A 23756-nucleotide genomic window follows, 5' to 3' on the forward strand; every position below is an offset into this window, starting at 1 on the left:
TACAACACCTTTTATGCAATTTATGACATCATTGCAATACTATCATGTATCTTCTTTGCTCTATAAATGCATACGAATGTGACATCATTCGCATGAAAAATGTCTTTTTTCAAAATTACGTCCCTCCAGAATAGTCAGCCGAAGGGTGCACGTCCTCCCCATGACCCACCAAAATATTGGCATGTCCCAACGGTGGGGCCTCCGCTCCACGTTGGGAACCGTGCGTCTATAGAAGTGAGAAGCATATAAATCTTTTTCCCATTCCTTTTCAATAGCATTAACGTAAGTATTGTCCGAGGAGTGCTTATTTATTCTATGAACTTGCGGTTTAAAAAAACATATTTTTATGTAATTTTTTTCTAATTCGCTGTGCAGTTTCTATCGCATTTTTTGTCTAGTTCCATTTGTTTATGGTTTTTTTTTATCCCGAATCAATTTTTCAATCCGTCCCATTAAAAACCCCTGTCCTCTGTGGGTGCCATACTTTTTCGCTAAACAAACAGTATTTGGTAGCCGAACTTTTTTTATAAGAAAAATATAGAACATTAATATTTTTTTTATTTATTTACTTTTAAATCCCACCTCCGCTCCTCTCAGTGACGACGGACGTTGCAGTGAATATTTTTTGCAACAATCTGATATCAACTGCAATAACAACAGTGAATTTAGGTTGAGATCCGAAATGTTTATAGACTTTTATTCATAGTCATAGTTTATTGTTAATACTAAGTAGTAATAATTTATAAGTGACACTGAGTCCTTATCCTATTTATGCATCACTCAAGTTCCTTTTTAAGGCCTTTATATTTTCAGGCACTCCTAAAAAGCGCCGCTCTTTGAGAATTTCACTCAATTCTCCAGCAAAAGAAGAACTTTCAGACGTCCAGAGAGTTGAGGAACCTCAGGATGTGTAAGTAAACTATCATTTAAATGAACTGTTCTGGAATTAAACTGATTAAATTTAATAGGAAGATATATTGCTGGTTTTCATGTAAATTTATAAAGCGTCTCCAAGGTGGGTTTTTGTTCTTAGGTATCGCGCGTTTATTAGAGGTATTGTGCTTGTATTCGTGTAAATTTTTTAGACATAATTTAGTTTTGTTGAGACGTTAAGTTGTTAAGTGTTAAGTTTACGTTAAGTTTTTGTTGTTAAGAGTGCATTCAAGGAGGAAATTATTATTAAAGAAATTAAAAATATGTTCAAAAAATCAATCATTTTTAGCTCAACATTCCCTTCAGTATTCTCCAAATGTATCAAGTTAATACCCGTAGCCGTTCCTGAGATATTACATATACATCTTTTTACCTACCTAGATGGTGGTCACATTCCCCTGGCCATGGTTTCAAACTTACAAATTATCTCCAAGTTTTTTTTTTCGTGGGTATCGCGCGTGTATTAGATGCATTGTACGTGGAGTCTTGTATATTTTAATGTATTTGAGTATTGTGATTATAGGCTATTTCTATTTTTTTTTTACCATGAACTTGTCCCCCAACGACTTATGTAATTTTCGGTAATCAAAACGTCTTTTGACCAAAAATTTGACTTTTTAATGGTCGGTATGTGTTTTGAATATATTCTAAAGTACCTCTTTGGAGCAGACATGTTAAATATATGGATTTTTGTCGGCACATGGCTCACTAAGCTGGTGAGGGGGTGGGGAAACATGACGTTTCTTGTATTTGATCTAGGAGGAAGGCTGATGCTATTCCCTGCTAGATGTTATAACTTTGCCGAATTGGTTTTTCCACGGACATTTTGAAGAGTAGTTTATAGCTCTCTTACAGTTTGTTTTAGTTAAGCAAGCTCCAAAAACTTTTTGAAAGTCATGATGGCCAATTAAAGGATTCAGTTTTATGATTTCGAACCAGTAAAAATTGAGCACAACCAATGAAAAGAAAAATTAATTTAAAATTTGAATACAGCCCAAGGTAATCTTCGTATTCACTTTGATCTAGTATGAACAGATAATTTGGCGATAATGGGGATTAGGACGGTCTTTGGAGTACGTGTATTCTCCAGGATTGAAAAGCCATTTCTCAAAGAAGATCCTGACAAGGATTGGAGCCATATCAACAGGTCGTATTATATTCTAACGAAAATCATGTACCACCTAAGATAGTACGTATAGCAAGCGAAGATAAACCCTGGCTCAACGTAAACTATTAGAAGGCTGTAAGAGCAGAGTGGAAAGAACACAAGTGCTGGCTTTTATACAAAAGTGAAAACAATCGAGTATGACCTATGAAAGCGTGTTGAAACGCTGTTCGTGTAATTTGCTAATCCAGGCTAAAATACCAGAAGAATTTTGTCACCAAACCCCGAAATACATTAGTAAAAGCTGATAGAGTAGTTAAGGTGGCGATGCTATCGTCAAAAGAGGCATTCATTCCTTACCTTAAACACACGGGATTAAGATTCAAGATTCCTAGGTAAGGACTGAATTCCGTGCTAAGGCCTCTGCCAGGTTCTCAAGTTTTCAGGAGCATGATCAGATAGTTTCTGACTATCTTCATTGCATGGATACCACCCCCGGCCGCATCAACTACTCTGCTACAAAGGTAACCAAATCATTTGGTCTCGCGTTGCATCGACACAACGACTTTAAATTCAGTGATGGAGCTGTCAAGAGATTGCATTCTGGCATCCCTTATGAGTCATCGGACCGAGAAGTAGTTAAAATGTTCTTTAAGTACTACTACTACTAAGAATTACCTCCAATGAGGGTAAAGTCTCTTAAATGTCTTCTCTTTAGAAAGCCAATGTGGTCACCCTCAAGGAAAGGAAAAAGGAATTTTTCTTGGGTTTCACCAACAATGCCCTTCATAACCCCTCAGAAAAATTACTTTTTTTCTAATCATTTTTCTCTCTCCGACTTCAATTCCTTCGTTCTGCTTAAGCAAAAATCCCCTCCATGCACTAATACAATTTTTAACTGCAAGATATATGCAGTCCATATATGGATCCCGTATACAGTTGATATGTTAAATAAATGAATCTCCTTCCCTCACTCTCGTTTTACCTTTCAGATGTTTATTTCGCAAATATTGAGCTTTCTTTTTATAAAGTCTCTGTTTTTTTCTTTTTTACTGAATTGAATTTTGTAGTTTTTAGTCACGACACTAAACTCGCACTTGTTTTTTTTTTACTTTGTTGAATACCTTTTTAACCTGGGAGTTCTAATTGTTTTTTTCACATTTTTTAACTTTTTAATTTCCATGACATTTTGGAAATTTCTTTTATTTCTGACAAGCCTTTTTTTATGTACGTGTGTGTGTCTTTATTGACTTGAAAGTGCGAATTTTGCCATCTGGGCTTATAATAGACATTTTTCAGAAATAAATATTTTGTCTTATCTAAGAGAGTTGACAAACTTCGTTTCTTGGGAATTCATTTTTCCTCGAGACCTTTCTTGGGTTTTTCATCTCAACTGGACTCGATCCCCATGCACGTGGAAGTTGGGCGCGATTCTTAATTCTAAGAAAACCATCCCTGTGGATAAGCAATGAATCAGGCCTTCTGCCTAATATGTATGTTCCCTTCTTTCAAAGGCTCATATAATCTAATAAACCCTCCTGAATATCCAAAGAGGCCTAAAAACGAATTGTCAAATCGAATATGTTAATTTACAATATATAGGAGAGAGTGAGTGATGTGATGTACTGTTAACGGCTATTTGCTACTATTATGTTCACCACACTCCCTCTGATGAATCATCCTTTCTTTTACCGTTACATTTCCATTTGGAACTGTCTCCTAAAAGACATTACACGGAAATTTTATCTTTTGATTCACTTTGAAAGGAAGTTCAATGGACACAACTCTAGGGAAGAAAGATAAATGATTAACTAGTGCTATATCAGTACTAAAGTACTTGAAGTACTTGAGGTGCAGCTTTATAAGATGCTACACCTCCATTTGAAACTGTCGCCCGATGGACACTGGACGGAAATTTCATCTGTTGATTCCTTTGAAAGGAAGTTTAATAGACGCGACTCTAGGGCAACAAGATAAATGATTAACTAAAAGATAAAATGATTAGGGATAAAGGTAAATTATTAACTAGTGCTAAATCCGGCCCTGAGTTTTAGCAGCTAGACATCGTGAAATACATCACGGAAAAAAATGCAGTTGTTTAAAGCTTGGGATAATGAAAAATGTTTCTAAGTTTTTTAGGAAAAATATCAGGTAAAATTAGATTATTGTGGTTTTAGCAATATAGGTAAAGTTTTGCAATGGCAATGTTTTCTCATATACATTGTCACAGCATATTTAATAGTGAAAAAGGTTAGTATAAGAAATTACCTTGAGGGGTCTCAGACAGCAGTTGGCCCTAAACCAATAGCCTAAAGGTGAACGACGTTTTGTTTAATAAATAATCCATATTTTGTAATTGCCAAGAGTTCATATTTTTATGTATATATTCCTTGTTAAGAAATTGTATTAGTTTAGTTTTTATAAGAAAACCGAATTGTTCCAAATACCTTTTTTTTCAGTGACGTGCAAGTTACGCTACTCTTTTAGGGGTTTGAGGAAATAGCAACACACTGTATGGTAATTTCCATACTTTTTATGTTTTATTTCTTCATTATTGGTATAACCTGCTTCTTTCTGCCACTCATGAGCTTATTTTTGCTTGTTTTCAGTTTGGAATTCACTATTTACTTTTCATAGAAAAACTGATGATTTGGTATTCATAAAAAGGGGAAGTTTAACAAAGCTAAACATAACTGCATTTTATTTTTTGTTTCAGACCGAAGGCTACTAAAAGAATACGTAAGAAGAGTGGAGAAAAAGCACAGGATAAAGAAAAAGCTGAAAAATTGGAAGATTTTATTTCCGATTCCAACCCAGAAATTGAGAGTGCGTCTCAGAAAAAACAGGTAGAGTATTGGGTTTTATTAATCAAATTGCAATATGAATTGAATAACAAAACTTGTCCAACAGTGCGGAAGATAAAAAATTCCGACATATGATAATGACTGCGCTCCAATAATAAGGGTGTCAATGGGGGGATGTAACTGCCGTGCTAGATTTTGAAAAATTGGCATTTTTTGCTTTCAAAAATTGAAACAGAACCCAAGAAATCCCAGCTGCTGATTTTGAAAAATGTCTTTTTTGGGGTTTTCATTTTTTTTTTAATCAACTAGCACTAAAATACCCTCCTCCCTCCTGATTTTGAAGTGTCTTTTGTTTATTCATAAAAATCGAAAAAGATCTTTGCCTCCCCTCCCCCCTTCCCCAAAATTTTAGTGAATTGGGGCCACGGATATATGAAAAAAGTAATGAAAATAAAATTCCTTCAAAAACCTGTAGTATATATCTAAGTTAATATAAGTCATTTTAATTAGTATAGATTTATTTATTAGTTACATTACGAAAAAGATGTTATGTGTACTTTCCCACTTTCTGAAACAGTCTAAGGGTTTTGTCAATTGAGGTCCCGCTCATTTTTTTTTTTAAATTTGACAACCATCACTGACCTTTGCTGGAAGATTCTGAAGGTAGGTTGAAATATGTGAGCTAGTTTAATAAAATGTAGTCTTATGAAAACCTAGCGCCATTTACTTGGTTCTACCCCCTGATCTAAGTTATTGGGTAGTGGCCTATGTAAGTTAAATAGAGATCATCGAAAAAAAGAATAGACCAAAACGTAATTGGAATTAGTATGTTGAATTAAATATAATAAAACACCATTGGCAGAATATCAGAGAAATAAAACATTGCAAAGTGATGGCCAAACCTCTGTCAATGGGAAAACTTTTTGAAATAAATGCTCATTTAATCTTCGTGATTTAAACATACATGATTGAAAGGGTACATTTCCCCCTTGATTTACAAGTATGTTTTTCGGTTGGCCCACAAAAAGTTCGAAAAAATCCCCCTCCCCCCTGAAATTCTGAAAAATATCCTTTTCTTATCTTCTATAAAAATCGAAAAATTCCTTGTCTCCCCCTCCTTTGCATTTTGAGTTTGAAGAATACGGTTTTTATCTTCCTTAAAATCGAAAAATCCTTGCCTTCCCCTTTTTTGTGTGTAAATGCTCATTTAATTCTCGTGATTTAAAACATGCATGTAATTTCAGGGTATCAAGGACAACTTTCCCTGTGAGTTGTAATTCTATCTGATTTTGTCTCTCTGGGATAACAACAAATCTGTGTTTAGGCTCATGTCTTCAAAACCAGGGCTTTGGTACTGATATATTTAAAGATAATGACTAATATCTAGTCAGTATAATTGATACTGACTATTTTAACTTTTTCGGTCCCAACTATTTTATTTAATGAGTGTGTGACTCTAATTTTGATGGTAAGACTCTGACTTCGATTTCAAAGGCATAGATGTGGCTTTTGTTTTAAATTTGATAATAGTAATGAAACTGATAGTAGTATCCTTGAATATACCAGAAACAAAAAATCCAACTCTGTGGTCCTAAATAAGAAATCTGTGAGTCCTTGGCTTAAATAAATCGATGGTAGAAATAAAGAAATGTGTTATCTAATTCCCAGTAGTGAAAAAACCGAACTATATTTTTGAAAACCTGTTTGCAAAAGGGTCTTTTTTCAAACTTGAGAATATTAAGGTGAGTTGTCTACAAAGTTACAGTACAACCTTGAAATTTTTAAAATATAATAAAGTTTGGGCAGTTACTAGAGTCCAAGTCTGCTTTTTTACTAACTTGGACACCAAATGGTTCTCAGCGAATAAAATACCTGCCATGGTCTCTCTTCCCCCCCCCCCTTTCTCTCTGTCTCATGGGGAAAAAATGGTCGACTCATTCTTTTTTTATCATTAATAAGGGGTCCATATCTTGGATTATTTCCTAGCTTATATGAGACATTTTTGTTCTTACCCGTATACAAAAGAGATCGATTTAGGGGAAAGAGAAGAGGGATCATTAGTTTTTTTGGATATTTATAAAGATAGTCTGCAAAAGTAATGATTTATCGAAAATCAACGGAAAATAGCAAAAGTTTTAGACAAGCTATTTAAATCAGTAAACTTGTAAAGCTAAGAATTGTCAATGAACATTTATCGAAAAGAGGCCATTTTTTGAATTTCTACGAAAGAGACTTTTCTTCATTGGTAAGTTTTTCCCAATTTCAGCTTTTTGATGGTTTATTATGTAAACCAAAAAACTTGTTGACGTTCTTACTTCAATTTTTTTCACCCACCCGCTCACCTAACTTACACTTTCTCTAGGAAGATAAAAAAAAATTCTATTTACTAAGTAACCAAAATTTTAACCGGATTTTATTTCTTGTCTTTTTGAAAAATAGTAAACGTGTTCTGGGACGCCCTCGTTTAGTTTCTTACATATTTTTTTTCTTCGTTTCCACTTTTTTTGTAGAACGTTTAAAAAATAGTTTTCTGTATTATAGACCCGTCGCCGCCGTGTTTCCAGGTCAGCAGTTGTGTTGCCACCTATATTGGAATCAACTTCAGAAGGTATGTCTTTGAAAATTTGAAATATGCTGTTGCTTTTTTTTCCTCTTACTTACTTTTTTGTCTGTAATTGGAAAATAATGGGAAAATGATTATTTTTCTGTGTAATTTAGTTGTGTGTCTGTTTTTTTTTTCATTTTTATTTCCTTGCATTTTATATGTAATATTCTAATAAAGAAAAATTGTATAGAATGATCCATCGATCATGCTCAGCCAAGGTTGCAGAATTGGCGTTGGTCTTTTCTTCTTTCTTTTTCCAAAAAATGTTTAATTTAGTTTTTTGTTTTTTTACTAAAAGAAGAATGAAAATTTATTTTGTTTGTAATTTATAGCAGCATTCCAAGAGTATGGATTGTGACGTTACTGGGCCTTAGAAAAATTTTCTGGGTCACAAGAAATAAGTGGGAATAGTGGAATAGTGGCAAAGTGTGTTTTTATGCTATTTCATATAGCTTTATCGCCTACACATTCTACTGCTAAAGCTGCTAGATGTTGAAATTCTTCCAGGGTGTTTCCCGTTCATTTCCCAGCTAACATGTTTCCTGATATATATCCCCTTTCCCGAACGGTATCTATATCTGGTCTTTCTTCACTGGGAATAAATGAAGGAAAAAACGAAGTTTATTTCATTTATTAGTTTTGAAATGAATATAATTGTTAATTTTGAATTACTTATATTTCTGTTATATAATTATCTTGAATTTAGTTTGTATGAAATATGAAATAAGCTGGTTCTTTTAATAAGCTTGATCAATAAATATTTTAAAACACCGTACCATCCCGCCGTTAAAAAACTTCAGGGTACGCCGCCTTATAGAATATTTCACATTATTTTGAAACTACCTTTTTATGGCACTTGGTATTAACCAAGTGACATATAGCAATCGCCAATTCTGTCGGTCTGTCGGTCTCGGTTTTGCTACTTTAGGCACTTCCAGGTAAGCTAGGACGATGAAATTTGGCAGGCGTATCAGGGACGGGACCAGCTTAAATTATAAATAGTCGTTTTCCCAATTTGACCATCTGGGGGGGGAGTGGGGGCCGGTTAATTCGGAAAAAAATAGAAAAATTGAAGTATTTTTAACTTACGAACTGTTGATCAGATCTTAATGAAATTTGATGTTTGGAAGGATATCGTGTCTCAGAGCTCTTATTTTAAACCCGATCGGATCTGGTGACATTGGGGGGGGGGAGTTGGGAGGGGGAAACCTAAAACTTGGAAAACACTTAGAGTGGAGGGATCGGGATGAAGCCTGGTGGGAAAAATAAGCACAAGTCCTAGATACATGACTGACGTAACCGGAACGGATCCTCTCTCTTTGGGGTAGTTGGGGGAGGGGTTAATTCTGAAAAATTACAAAAAATTAGGTATTTTTAACTTACGAACGGGTGATCGGATCTCAATGAAATTTGATATTTAGAAGGATCTTGTGCTTTAAAGTTCTAGTTTTAAATTCCTACCAGATCCTGTGACATTGGGGGGGGGGGAAACCGGAATTCTTGGAAAACGTGAAAGTGGGGGTATTTTTATCTTACGAATAGATGATCGGATCTTAATGAAATTTGATTTTTAGAAGGAATTTATGTCTCAGAGCTCATATTTCAAATCCCAACCACATCTTTTGACATTGGGGGGAGTTGGAGGGGGAAATCTTGGAAAAACACTTAGAGTGGAGGAATCGGGATGAAGCTTGGTGGATAGAATAAACAAACGTCCTTGATACGTGATTGACAGAATCGTACTGGATTCGCTCTGTTTGGGGGGGTTAGGGGGAGGGGTTCAGTGATTTGGCGAGTTTGGTGCTTCTGGACGTGCTAGGACGATTAAAATTAGTAGGCGTATCAGGGAGCTGCACAATTTGACTTGATAAAGTCGTTTTCCCAGATTCGACCATCTGTGGCTAAAGGGAGAGGAGAAATTAGAAAAAATTATGTATTTATAACTTACGAGTGGGTGATCGGATCTTCATGAATTTTGATATTTAGAAGGACATCGTGACTCAGAGCTCTTATTTTAAATCCTGACCCGCATTAAGCCTCTTATTTTCCTTTTTAAATCAATCTATTGATTCATAGAATTTCGTTAGAGCTCATACCATATGATGTCTTGGCTCTTAACTCTTCTCGCCTCGTCACAAGTGCCATATGAGCTCTTAGCTCTTGCTTATTACCAGAAAGAGGCTAAAGCTATCCTTGGAGCACAATAAGACGTAGACTCAAGCTCTGATGTCACATTTTATATAATTTTTTTAAATAAATAAAACGAATGAAAGATCTGGAGCCCAACTAAACAGCTATTATAAAACTCAGAAATGACGCCTCAAAAAGCTAAGCAATCGACTGTAAGCCAGAGGATTTCATGTATGGGACGCTTTGAATCGTATAAACAACAAAGTGTCCTCAGCGCAAATTAACGGACTGGACAAGAAGAAAATCTAGAAGAGGAACACAGTAGCAGCAAAGAAAAGCAAATAATTTTCGAAATAAGTACTGAAGAAGGGAAAAAATCAACAAATACAGACTTCAGACTTAATTACTTCACAAAATATACGTTATGAAAGAACTCAGGACTAACAAACATTCTATTCGGCCTAGAGGCAGTCCTGAGCATTATGTAACATAGCATGGAAAAACAGTATCAGTTAAAAGCATTCTCAGAAACAACAAAATATTAGCCTAAACAATGGAAAAAAAAACACGCAAGCTAAACTATGGGAGACTCCCCCGATAAAAGAGTATATAATCCAGATATTTTAGTCAATGTAGATTGCAAATAAACTCTATCTTCAATCTAACAGAACATAAATCAATATGTTCACTTTTTATTATTGTTGTTTTGTTTTCTTTTTAACTTAAATATTTCTATCAATACATAGTAATTAAGCAATACATGTAAAAATAATTTCCAGTAAATTTTTTGCCTTTATGGTCAAGAGAGTTCTCAGTTCATAGAACTCCCATGGCTAGACTCCAGCTTTTTTTTTTTTTTTTTTTTTTTTTTTTTTTTTTTTTTTTTTTTTTTTTTTTTTATGTATGCAGTTTTGGTGTTATTTCAAAGGAATTTTTAAGCTTTAAAAGAAGGGAAGGGTGAAAGAATGAACTTGGAAGCACAATTCCAGGCGTTTTTGGGTTGTAAGGGCCTCATCTGGGACCATCATATGGGGGGGGGCTCATTGTCAGAAAAGCGACCATGTAATTTGAAAATATAATAAAATAAGGAATCTAACTGTACTACTTCAATTTGTATAGTATACATCCTTCTGAAGTGGCCTATCACTAAATATTTACCGAAACCAGTTTGTGACAAACGATGTTTTTTGTGTATTTCTGTCCCTTTTTAGGCCACTTTAAGTCTATTCTAGAGTGAGAATAGAGATAGAGAGTTCATTTTTGGGCATTAGAGAGTCTGGTTTGGGTATGAGATTCGTTGCTGAAAGTTTTTTTTAACTAAGTTGACATATACTATACTTGACATATCAATAAGCCATTCAAACTTGCTCAACCTGTATCTAACCTGCTTCGCGATTTTTTTTTTCTACAATTAGAAGTATGCCCCAAATGTGTTGTCTGTACATGTATTAGTTTTTTAGATACCTAATAAGAAGAAAAGCGCAAAATCCAGCCAAGCGATTACATACAATAACTCACTAATGTGATTAATGTAAAGTCCCTTATTATCTACCTTCTTCGAAGAGCTAATCTGGTCGCCCTCAAGGAAAGGAGAACACAAGTTTCCTTGCGTTTTGCCAACAACGTCCTCCAAAACCCTGGGCAGCTTACCTTTTCCCTAGTCAATTTTGTTCCATTCGACCTCGCCTCGCTCGTTTTACTTCAGCAAACCCCTCTTCTTACCCGATAAAATTTTCTACCGACAGATATAGAAGGACTTCGTCCCTTACGTGACAGCATGTTAAATAAGTGAGATTCCCCTTTTTTACTTTACAATTGTTCAATGTTTATTTTGCAAATTTAGTTGTTGTTTTTTAATTAAATTATCTGTAGGTAGTTTTTTCATTTAATTTTCGTCTCTTTATATATTACAAGCTATTAATCTTTTTACTACCGAGCGATTTTTTTTTCAATTATAAGCCCCCTATTTACTTTCAGTATGTAAACTTTTTTCTTCTTTCTTAGTTGTATTTATATACAGTGATGCATTACTATTTATCTTAAATTTTGAAAATTTTGCTAGTGAACCATTTTTTCTTTATTTTCAGACTTACAACCAGAGCTACAGAAGACCCGAGTTCTTCGATCCAAGTAAGTGTTTTGATTAATTAAGAACACTAGCTTAACCAATTCAAATTAAAATGTGTTTGGGAAAGGAAATGTGGCCATTAAGAACCTTGCCATTTCTGCAAATTTCTCGCCTAATAGTGAAGGAAAAGGGGAGGGGAAATGAAGAATTAAAAATTTGTAAGAGAAAAAATAAAATAATAAATATTCAGGATCACTTAAGCTTTTGTAAGGTTTCGATCCTTCCATGCAGCTAAAGACCAGGGGTACACTCTTACTATATTTCAGAAATCAACTACCATACGTATGAAAATGTCTGTTGTCGCGAATGCATTGATCGATGCTGATGCATCAGGTGAAACTCTCGAGTTAGCCGGGCACGATGTTCATAAAGCGCTCAATTATCTTATTCACGTCGCTACTCTACTCCCTGAAGCAAAGCGTGAAGTGAGCCCTTCAAATATCGGAGGCCTTTGAGGCATGGATTCTCGTCTGAAAGTTCGCCTAATATTTCACCCATTGTCTAAAGCTGACGGCTCTCAAGTCTACGCACCAACCCCTGCTATTTTTGTCAACGTCGAAAAAGGTATCTGTCAAGGTGCTGTTCCTTCCCCTTCATTCTTCAGTAATGGAGTTCTTGATTCACAGTACGCTGTTCCCACATCTTTCATCCTTGTCGGTCTTGATTTATCTCTGGTATGTTATGCAGACGACATTCTGAATTTGAGCCGCACTCTCCAGCGCATTTGTGAGATTTTTGCAGCGCTACAACTTGAGTGCGCAAAACTAGGTCTTCAGTTCAATGCTGAAAATTCCGAAGTCGCATTCATCAACTGGAAGCATGAGTCGCCTGGGAATATTCCGCTCGGAAATAGTAGGATTAAGCCAGTAGATCATATCACCTACCTCGGTCTTTCCATTGTTTCGGCAATAATGTACATGCCACAACTTGTAATTGCTCACATTGAACGTAGAGTTGGGTTATCATATGCCTCTTTTGTAACGAATAAGCTACGCTTCAACTGCCATCTCCTTTCGAAACTTTTCAGCTCTGTCGCTGTACCACATCATCTGTACATATCGCCGTTTGGAAAATGTTCAAACAATCTGACTAAGGCGAAAATTCGTTCAGTTTTCTTCTGGTTCGCAAAATATCTTTTGCGTTTTCAGCCTTGAACCCGCAACTCTTATCTAGTTAGAAAATTCAGCATTTCTGACCCCATTATAGCTGTGGAAAAGTAAATTCGTGCTTATAATTTTCGTTTGACGAAGATAATCCATCCTAGGTCGTTGGTACTGGCCCATTAGTTAAGATGGTTTTTTTTAAGTGTTTGTGTTCGCGCTTAGTGTGTTTTTTCTTCTTTTTGTGTTTGTTTATTGGTCCATCTTTTCTTTTCTTTGTATGACGGGTTTTCCAATAAATAATAATTATCATTAACATCCAGTTAGTGTTCAGTGATGCACACAATTTCGTGACTACTAAAAATACTTTTGAGAGTTTAAAACTTGTAACGAGCACCATTAATATTTTGATAATGACATTACTGATTTAGATATCTGCGCCATCAAGAAATTACACATGGACTGATCAATTGAATCTTTCTTAGGCTGCTTGGGCGGTGAGGTGCTTCTTAAGCTCTGGACACACGAAGCTATTGCTACGATGATTCCCTCCACAATTAAGACACTAATCTGAGCTAAACATGCTTGGTCCTTGTTAGTGTGATCACCTGCACATTCATTATATCCCAAATTCTTTTGCAGTTTTTCAAGTTCAAGTTTTTTATTTCAGCATTCACAAATAAATAAATAAAATACAACATTTTCGCGCTGGGGAAAACCTATGAGGGTTTTTATTCGCGCGAAAGTTCGCATATCCACTTACCTATAATAACAAATCTAATCTCTCTTACTCATTAATACACATACTCTCCCTGTCGCCTTTCATTCTTCCCAACCCCACCTTACCCCCCTGCGAACCTTTACCTCCCTAGCCCATCTTTACCTCCCTAGCCCGCCCTTACCTCCCGAACCCACCCTTCCTCCCCTAATCACCCTGCCACCTATAAAAAAAATCAACATTTATCCCCCAAAAAATTATCTTTTAATTTCTTTTCAAACTGAGGTACGTGTTGCGCCGCCCTAATGCTCACTGGTAGCCCATTCCATACACTTGGACCCAGGTGTTTCATTGAGAATGAAGACCGGGTACCATGACGTAAATCCACAACTATATCACTACTATGCCTTGTTCCATAATTATGCAGATCACTATTTGTTTGGTAAAAAAAAAACTCTTAAAGACATCCGGGGCTAGGCCATTCTTACATCGAAACACAAATACAGCAGCCTGGTAATCTCTTATCTGACCGACATTAAGGAGCTTCAGCGACGTAAAGCAAACACAGGTGTCATGCACATCCTGGACATATCTTCCTATTGTTCTAACAGCTTTATTTTCTAGAATTTGCACTCTTCTATAGTTGAATAAGAAGTTGCTACTCCATAGGAGGCAGCCGTTGGAGATATATGGATAAACCAACGAATAATACATAGTTATGTATTATTTATATAACTATATATATAGTTATATAGTTAACACACTGCCTAGGCTTATCAATGGACAGAGTCACTCGGAGTAAGTAGTATTCATTGAAGAACTTGAACACTGAACTGAACTTGGACTGAACTTGGACTTGAATGCGAGGTCTTCTTCAATTTTAAAGTTCAGTTGCAAAATTCTAGAACTACCATACCTCCTCGCACTTACGATGTTACTAACAAGCCCTGGAATCTGAGAAACATTATAATCGGCGTCCATCTTGAAGATGTTCAGTTTTGATAACTCTGGCTCAAATGTGTGGAGGGGAGGGGATGGCTGCAACTGCTGCAGCGGCCGACTCCTCATCGATCAAGTAGATCGACTAACTGTGCTTTGCTTTATCCGCCCAACGAATTTTCTGCAAAAATTCCTGCAGATTTTTTGGGTTATGAACTTTAATATTTGAATAAATGTTCGTTAGCACGACAAGGACAGAGGTTGGCTGACGTGGCGGCACTGACAGCCAGACAGCATACGGACACACTCCTTTAAGCGCGATGCCACAATCGCAGGCGCATCGTTTGGAAATGATGGCACATCCGAAGGGATTACGATAACAAAAGGCGTTGTAGGTCCATCGCATTGCAAAATCTTTGCCCCTCTCCCTACATTTTCGTGAATTAGCACCTTTGCTTTGTGCTCATCTAATTTTTGTGTGTGTATACCATGTCATCGTATTGTGTGTATACAAGGCGTTGTAGGCCCAACGAAAAGTGTTGTAGGTCCATCGCATTACAATAAGCCGCTGATTATTTCATATAAATGTAACATAAAAGACACAGCAGGATGCGAGCCTCTTTGCTTTTCAAAAATATTCACTAGCAAAGCAATTTTGATGTTTCAATTGCAACTTTTCCAAAAAAAATTGTCGCATTTTGAATAATCAATCCTTGCCTTATATGCATACGCTATATGCGGCTGCAAAAAGAACAGCGGTCACACAAAAATAGAGTCCTTCATTGCTTGATTACCGTGCAGCCAGCACACGATTCATAATTGATAATTATAGTCCAAGAATGAAGACCGGTTCATTAGCTGAAAACGTCAGAGGGTAGGTCGCAATTTGTAGAATACGCCACAAGTCAATTGAAAACCATAGACCTTTGTAGTGTCAATTTTGTCAACTTACAATCCGCTATGTCTGGCTTATATTTAGTCCTTTTTAGATGTTCACTTATTGACTGTTGAATTGAGACAGTATGCGTCATGATGCAATATGTGTCTTCATTTGGCACATACCAGTATTACTAATCAGTGCAAGAAAAAATAAAATAATGAAAAACTTGAGATTTGCTTTTAAATGAGAAGTATCCAGTTATGTCGCGTGGAAAAAATTAACGTTTTTAATTGTATGAGCTATAAATAAAATTTTATCGAGATTTTCGCAACGCTTTATAAAGAATAATAATGATAAGTATAATAATATAATATAACTATATAATAATATATTTTATATAATAATATATAATATATACTATAGTTATATATAATATATATATATATATATGTATATGTAATAATAATAATAATAATAATATAATATATATAATAATACATAATATATAATAATAATAATAATGCATAATTTATAACAATATAATATAATAATATAAATATGATTATTATATAATAATATAATAAATCTAAATAATAATAATAATAAAGTTTTATAAATAAATAAAATTATAATAAAATTTTTGCAGATTTCATTACATTTGACCCTAAAATTACTTCTGTCCCACCTAAAAACGTTTTGCTATGGAGGGCACATTGGTCCAAATTATCCTCTACATGCTCAGTCTACTTTTCCATGATGTGTGATGTACAAATAAGGCAAAACAAATGAAAAATAATCATCAGTAAAAATATTTTAATCATCATTTCGTTAAAAATATTTTAATGAAAAATATTCTGGAAAACGTCAAGCTTCAGACTCGAGCTTTATAGGAGAGCAATAAAACTGAAAAATGACTTTTGTTTCTTTGTTTTTTTTTTGTTTGTTTTTCCTTCTTTTTTGTAATGCTGACCCCTGTTATTTGATGTTTTTTATGTTACTGGTGATGTTTTGTTGTTGTTTTTTTGAAGGGGGGGGGGGGGGGGTTCAAGGCTTTGGAAGCCTTGTCGTCGGAAGGATTCATTGTCAAATCGTCTTTACAAGCTGGTTGTATAGAAATAAAACATTTAAAAACCAAATGGTAAAAAAATGGCTTCTAAAATAGTTCAGAACTAAATAGGATACTGTAAAATAGGCTAGGCCAACCCAAACAGCGTGATCAGCTTACAAGGTGGAAATGTTTCGTCAACATGTTGTGAGCTTTTACATTTTTTAAAAGCAATATATTCATTAATGATATATTTTGTATGCATCATAAAAATATATAGATTAAGAAATTAAGTATATTAAAGGCAATTGTCTGTAACAAATGTTCACTAATATCTCCGAAATTACCACTGTCTACTCTGCAAGGAATTTCTGAGTTGCAAAGCCGTACCAGGTGGGGAAGTTTCGATTTTAACCCCTTTTAAATTATGAAAAGCCAAATGAAAATATGGCTTTTTTGCCTGTGAGATAGTTAAAAAAGAAGATACAAAATATTAAAATATATAGAAAAAACTGTTTCAGTATCAAAAAACGCTGAATTTAGTTGATATCATTGGAGGTTAATATTATTGTTTGAACGGGTTTTTGATACAGCGGTTAGAAAAATGGTTCTCAAGATCTTCTCTATCTAAAATTTCAGGTTTGTAATTTACAAAAAAAAACTAATAGTAGAACATTAATTATGCGTAATGGCATAGACCACATGTCAAAGACCACAATCTTTGCATGAGTCTTGGCTGAACATATGTAAGGTGAGGGAGCCTTGGATCTTACAGTAAATAAAAAATATGATTTTAGCTTTTAAAAAAACTGTCGATGTGATATTTTGAGTAAGTTATTTTTTTTTACTTGTTTTGTATTGTGTTTCCCTGATGACGGCTGTTGAATATATAGTCGAAATATTAGCATAGATTGTACTACCATGTCTCATTATCTCATTATCCTCATTATCTATACCATTCCTCATTATCTTCCCTTGTATTGTGTGATAGAAAATCGATGAATATATATATGTATATATATATATATATATATATATATATATATATATATATATATATATATATATATATATATATATATAAGTTGTCTGTGTGTGTGTGGGTCTGTCGGGTGACGTCATGTTTGTCGACTGAAAAATAAAGGAGAAAAACAAAACTAAAAAAAATGAAAATAAAAATAAAAAAAAACTAAAAAGGTAAAAACTACAAAAAAAAACTAAAAAGAAAAAAACTAAAAAAAAAGTAAAAACCAACAAAAAACAAAAAAGAAAAAAAGGGGAAAAACACAAAAATTTATTTCATCATATACCAATTCAAAAACGAATGTATATACAGACCGGGACACCGGGACACAAATGACGACCGGGACACAGGGAATATAAATGACGACCGGGACACAACTACAACGGGGACGCCGGGGGGCACAGGGGGATATATAAATGACGACGGGGACACAGGGAATGTTCGATTAGCAATCACCATCAACAAAGCTCAAGGGCAATCATTAGAATCATGAGGTATAACTAAAAAAAACTAAAAAAAAAAGGTAAAAAACTAAAAACTAAAAAAAGACCAATTCAAAAACGAATGTATTTACAGACCGGGACACCGGGACACAAGGAATATAAATGACGACCGGGACACTCAAAGAGAAATTACAGACTGGGACACCGGGACACCAATGACGACCGGGACACAGGGAATATAAATGACGACTGGGACACAGGGACACAATTACAACGGGGACGCCGGGGGGCACAGGGGGATATATGAATGACGACGGCGACACAGGGAATGGTCGATTAGCAATCACCATCAACAAAGCTCAAGGGCAATCATTAGAATCACAGGGACACAACTACAATGGTGCGTAACTAATATAGCGCGTAACGACTTACGCGCGCGGGGGATTTAGGAATGAAGCTTGGAGATGAGGTGTGAAGTTTGACTCTTATTGGCTAGGTAGTTCTACGCCACTCAGCTCTTGTAGCACGAAGTAGTTGATAGTTAGCTAGTCCGCGAGGTCATATCAAACTTCTGGACCTTGTATGATTGAACTATGATAAGACTATGATGCATGTCTTAAAATATTTGAGTCTCTCTTAGGAGGTGGGCAAAGGCGAAGCTAAACTGAAGCTGCCGTTGGTATTGAGCCTGGGCAAAAGCGCAAAGCTATCCCTCCCCAATCTTCATTCTATCTCTCCCATTGTTATTCTTCCCCAGTCTCACTCTTGTTGCATTGTTAGTCTTTGGGTTCTACCCTTGCTCTGGTTGCATTTCACTGGCTGCTGTAAAGTGATGTCTTAGCCATATTGACAATGAGTCTTTAAGTTGTAAATTTTTTTATTGTTTCCATATTTTAGTTACTGTAGCAGAAATAATACAATTTTCAAAAAGCAGGCCTCCCGCTTACTTTAGAGGTATCTTCGGATTCGCGCCCACCGTGTTGCCTCTTTGAAATTATTTCTACGTTCATGGACCTTTTCAGCAAACTAAATTATGTTCTTTCAGGAATAGCAGTTCGTCAGATGATTTAAATCAGCGTTCAACATCCAAGAGGACCAAACGATCCTTAACAATGAAAGAAAAATTACAAGCTATAAGGTACTTTAATTGTATAACAATAAAATATTTTTGAGACTTGGTGAGGTAGTCAATCTAGATAGTATCTACCCAGTTCTCTCAGTTTTTTTGTTTTTGCTTTTAATTCAGAGGAGTAATTTTTGCCTTTTTTTCAAATTTTATTCTCAATCTCATATGGTTCTTATTTATAGTAAAAATTGTTTAATCGTTTTGTTTAAATTCACTAACCCAGTCAAAAATACTATAAATCACTTAGTTGGATTATTGAAAAATAGCTTACCAAAAATACTAAGAAACAGCAGAGCATTAGAAGAAAAGATTAAATTTCTAACATATTGCAATTGACATTTACAAGAAGAAACGATAAATATAATTGGAACCCTTATATATAAATGTAATTGGAACCCTTACATATAAATATAATTGGAACCCTTATATCCTTAAATATAAGGGAGAAATGTCAGTGGTATGTCAGAGGACACATTATTGTCTTTCAAAGGTCTCATTATAAATGATTCTCCGTTGATCATTTCTCTAATTAGGGATAGACAAAATTGGGTCACTGATGCTGTTTTTGTTCAAAGTATATATATTTCATAGATTTACCGGAAACCCTAGCAAAATGTTCAGGCATTTGGAAAGGACTGGATGAATTGCAATATGTCGTAGTTTCAAAAGGATTAAGTGGCTTTCACGCTACGTACATAGTTTCTATGCTCAGATGTTAAGTTGCATTACGTAAAGTGTATCGTTTCACACATTCAGAAGTCCTTTCACACTAGACTAACGTAAGAAACTCTAAAATCATCTAAAACTCTAAAAACAATCTAAAATGTCATCTTCTAAAACAATTGCAATCATATTAAGCTAACTAATGAAATTTTGAAAATATGAAAAGGAAATTGTCTGATCAACAATGAAGGGCTTTCAATTGCAACATGCCCTTGTCTCAAAAGGATTAAGCGGCTTTCAAACTACATACGTAGTTTTCTATGCTCAGATGTTAAGCTGCATTACGTGAAGCATAGCGTTTCACACATTCAGAAGTCCTTTCTTGGCTAATGTAAGAATTCATAAAATCATCGTTATCATCTTCTAAAACAGTTGCAATCATGCTAAGCAAACTGATAAAATCTCCAAATATGAAAAGGAGATGGTCTGATCGACAATAAAAGGCTTTCTATGAAAAGTTTCAGTTTAATTTTAAAACTTATTAACTACTTATACAGAGAATCTTTTCTGTTGCTGCTGTATTGACTTTTCCATGACGTAAAATAAACTTACGCAAGGTAACATAAATTTACGTAACATAAAATTTTATGTAGAGCGAAAGTCTACGTGGCACTACCTACTCTATGGACAAAATTGCTCTGTAGAATCACTAAAGATCTTAAGTTGTGCTTGCGTGAAAGGTTCTACTGCGTAGTGTGAAAGAACCACTACTCTGGTCCTTAATGCTTCATACAACTTAAATAGTCAATAATCACTATATACTATGGTTTCACGAAGACATCCTTTTAGAGTTTCATAAATAAAGAAATTTTTCACGATTAAACAAATAACGATACTAATATCAGTGATAAGTAGCTATAAGATTTTATTGAAAGTGCTTTTTATATTGGCGGAATATTCTTATATGAAAAATAAAGATAGAAAAACGACTTTAATTTAAATAAAGCAGTGGAACAAAAAACGAAAAAAAAACATTAATTAGAAAAAAATACGAAAAATCCAGCTCCAAGTCCGGGAACCTTTCTCAATGGAGAAAAAAAAAATAACTTTACAGAAGATTTTTTTTTTTAATAAAACTGTCTAAAAAAGACAAACTAAACACGTGGGAGAAAGAAAGAGGAAAAAACAACTAAAAAAACAAAGCAAATAAATCACATTCTAAACACTTCCGGAACTGCTGTTACTCACTGAACAAGACAAAAACGAATTTTTACAGTGTTTATATATATATATATATATATATATATATATATATATATATATATATATATATATATATATATATATATATATATTCCACCGCGCATTGCTTATAAATTGCAAGACTACGGTTTAAAATGAAAGTATGATGTACATTTTTCATGTTGTAGGTTTGAAAACGCTACATTTGGCTGCTGGTTGTGTTAGGTCGAGTTTCGACATCTCAGAGACTAATGTTTCCTTGTCTGATGTATAACCCTATTTAAAACGAGACTAAGTCAACGTGTTGCTGTTTCCCTTTTTTCCTCCTAGGTCATTCTTTAGATTTTTCTAAGTTCTGTGATAGGAGTATTGCTTCAAACTTGTTCTTTATCCAACATGTTTTTGTTCCAACAGTCAGGTTTCTAACAGTCAGTGGTATCAGCACTTATATCTTGAAATGATTCTGGTCTTCCATTTCAGGGAAGATACGACTGATTCAGAAGATGAGGTCCCAACACCGGCAAGAAAAAGACCTGGACCTTTGCTGAAACGAGTTTTAAGAAGAGGTAGAAAATGAATTGGAATTTTGTGTTTGATTTTTCTTCTAAATATATTATTTTAGCCAAAAATTGTATGGCTGTAATTTATATAAAATTACAAAGCATTATTTAGTTTTCACTGCAGTTGGTTCAACTATGCATAAAGTCCCTGTGGAAAGGCTTTCTAATGAATTAATGGATTTTTTTTCTCTGTGAGTCCACGAAGTCCAAAATTGGCTAAAGAAGATTGAAAATTTTACCTGAGAACTATAGATAAATAGATTGGTGTTTATAGATCTTTATTGCAGAAAACCCACCGAGCCATGGTAACAAACAACTAACTGTTTGAAACAACAATTCAAAAGTGCAAACAAAATAAAAGAAACATGCAACAATATTTTGAGTACTCGCACCCCTCCTTATCCATATAAAAATTTTCTATGAGTTTCTTTCCAAATATAATATATTTTTAATTGTCCCTAGATAAGCTTTTTTTTTTTTTTTTTTTTTTTTTTTTTTTTTTTTTTTTTTTTTTTTTGGACTTTTAGACCTGAATAACCTTTTTCTGGCTTTGTTAGCTGTAATGGGCTGCCTTCCCTTTGTAGTATAATGTTTACAGTCGTGAATGAATAATGGGTTGCCAAAAACGTGCTGTCACCAAGATCGACCTAGGATTGCACAAAGCCATCATTCATCTGGACATCTAGGGACTTAGTGCTGTTCAGTTTTAAGCTGACTTTGTACAGATTTGAAAAGAACTTTGTGTTAACTTGAAAAGAACTATTAGCCCCTGACCCTTATGGTGGGACCCATTGTTTTTCTTGAGCCCATAACAATTGAAATTATTTTTAAAATATGAAAATTGTAGCTTGTAACATGGCAGCATTAAAAACAACTATCATATGAATGATAGTTGATGAAATTACTTAACATCTGAGGAATGACTGATGAAATAAGACATTGTTAACTTGAGTTACTAGTTGTCCCTCATCTCCTATGGCTGGGAAATATAAAATTAGGTGGTATAGAATGTATTTATTCCGATTGGAAGGATGGGGCAAATTGACAGTAATTGATAGCAAATTGGGGTAATTGATATGAGGCATGGATATCAAAGGGGATTCAGACAAACTTGTTTGTGAAAAGACCTGACGGCTCAATTACAAAATATTCATTTAGTGATAGCATACCAGAGGTTGGCGATTTTCCGAACCCCCGAAGACATGTAGATCATAGTTTTCCAAGTGATGTTTCAGTGAAATAAAAACATTTCGTCTAATAGTAAAGCACCCTGTTAGTATGTTTTAAAATATACAAGTAGGAAGTGTTTAATCATGTTTTGTCAAGTATTTATTTGTTTTTTATTTTTCTTCTCACTAATTTTTGTTGCTCTATACATTTATTACTATTCTTTCTCTTTAGTTATCTATTTTTTTACTGCTTGTTTTGAAGCACATAGAGGTCTTTATGAATAGCGGTAGAATGTTGAAAGAATTTGTCTTAGAATGAAGACATTTCTCTTTCCTTTTCTTAGTTGTTTCTGTGTGTGTTACCTTTTATTTTTGTTTGTTGGGCGCATGGGTCGTGGTGTGGTTATTCTTGACATGGTGGTAATATTTGATAATGGATAGAGAGAGTGATGGAATTCCGTCATCAAGGTTAAAAGAGTTTGGGCAAGATTCCCTCTTGTTTCATTCAGTTTTCCAAAATGTTGTAGCTAGTGATAATGAAGATAATAGCAGCATATTAGATATACCAAAAAATCAATGTTTATTTTTGAATGGATTGGCAAAGAAAAATTCTATAACAAGGAGGATATCGTTTTGGAATTGCCGGGGCTGGAGGACTGCAAGGGATACGATTGACACTTTTCTATCGACATCTGATACGGAAATATTCAGTTTATGCGAAACTTTTTAGATGAGTTTGCAATTGAAAATATTCATGTTGATGGTTATCAGTTATTTCATTTTGGGAGGAGTATGCAAAAGAAAGGTAGTCTTTGTGTTTTAATTAAAAGTTGCATACCGGCTCGTGCAAGACTAGACATTTTGCCAATGAATATTAAAATGTTATTTGAATCTTGTGTTTTTTGAATGTTTTTTTTTTCAAATAATGAGAACATTCTAATCGCAGTTATTTGCCGTAGTCCGTCAGCTAGTCAGGTAGAATTTAGGAACTGTTTTGAAAAATTCTTGGATAAATTAGCTAGTCTTAATTCTTCGTATCTAGTTATGGGAGATTTTAATATTGACCTAATGAACCTTCTTTCTGCTCATCAGAACAGACTGGATAGTAACACTTCGAAGTTTTTAGAATGTCCGCTATCTCA

The 23756-nt window shown here is 34.6% G+C and overlaps 1 protein-coding gene across 1 annotated transcript in view; it reads left to right on the forward strand.

Moving 5' to 3' along the window:
- The window catches only part of LOC136034983 (uncharacterized), a 98139-nt gene extending 76625 nt beyond the window's left edge, over nucleotides 1-21514 (forward strand). Inside the window, exons 16-21 of the mRNA XM_065716552.1 lie at nucleotides 814-910; nucleotides 4755-4884; nucleotides 7384-7450; nucleotides 11665-11707; nucleotides 18900-18992; nucleotides 21366-21514. Of these exons, the coding sequence (XP_065572624.1) occupies nucleotides 814-910; nucleotides 4755-4884; nucleotides 7384-7450; nucleotides 11665-11707; nucleotides 18900-18992; nucleotides 21366-21462 (527 nt within the window). The 3' untranslated portion in view covers nucleotides 21463-21514. The remainder of the gene's footprint in view (nucleotides 1-813; nucleotides 911-4754; nucleotides 4885-7383; nucleotides 7451-11664; nucleotides 11708-18899; nucleotides 18993-21365) is intronic.
- The last annotated feature ends 2242 nt before the right edge of the window (nucleotides 21515-23756 follow it).

The sequence above is a fragment of the Artemia franciscana genome, chromosome 13 (assembly GCF_032884065.1).
Source record: "Artemia franciscana chromosome 13, ASM3288406v1, whole genome shotgun sequence".
Classification (NCBI taxonomy): domain Eukaryota; kingdom Metazoa; phylum Arthropoda; class Branchiopoda; order Anostraca; family Artemiidae; genus Artemia; species Artemia franciscana.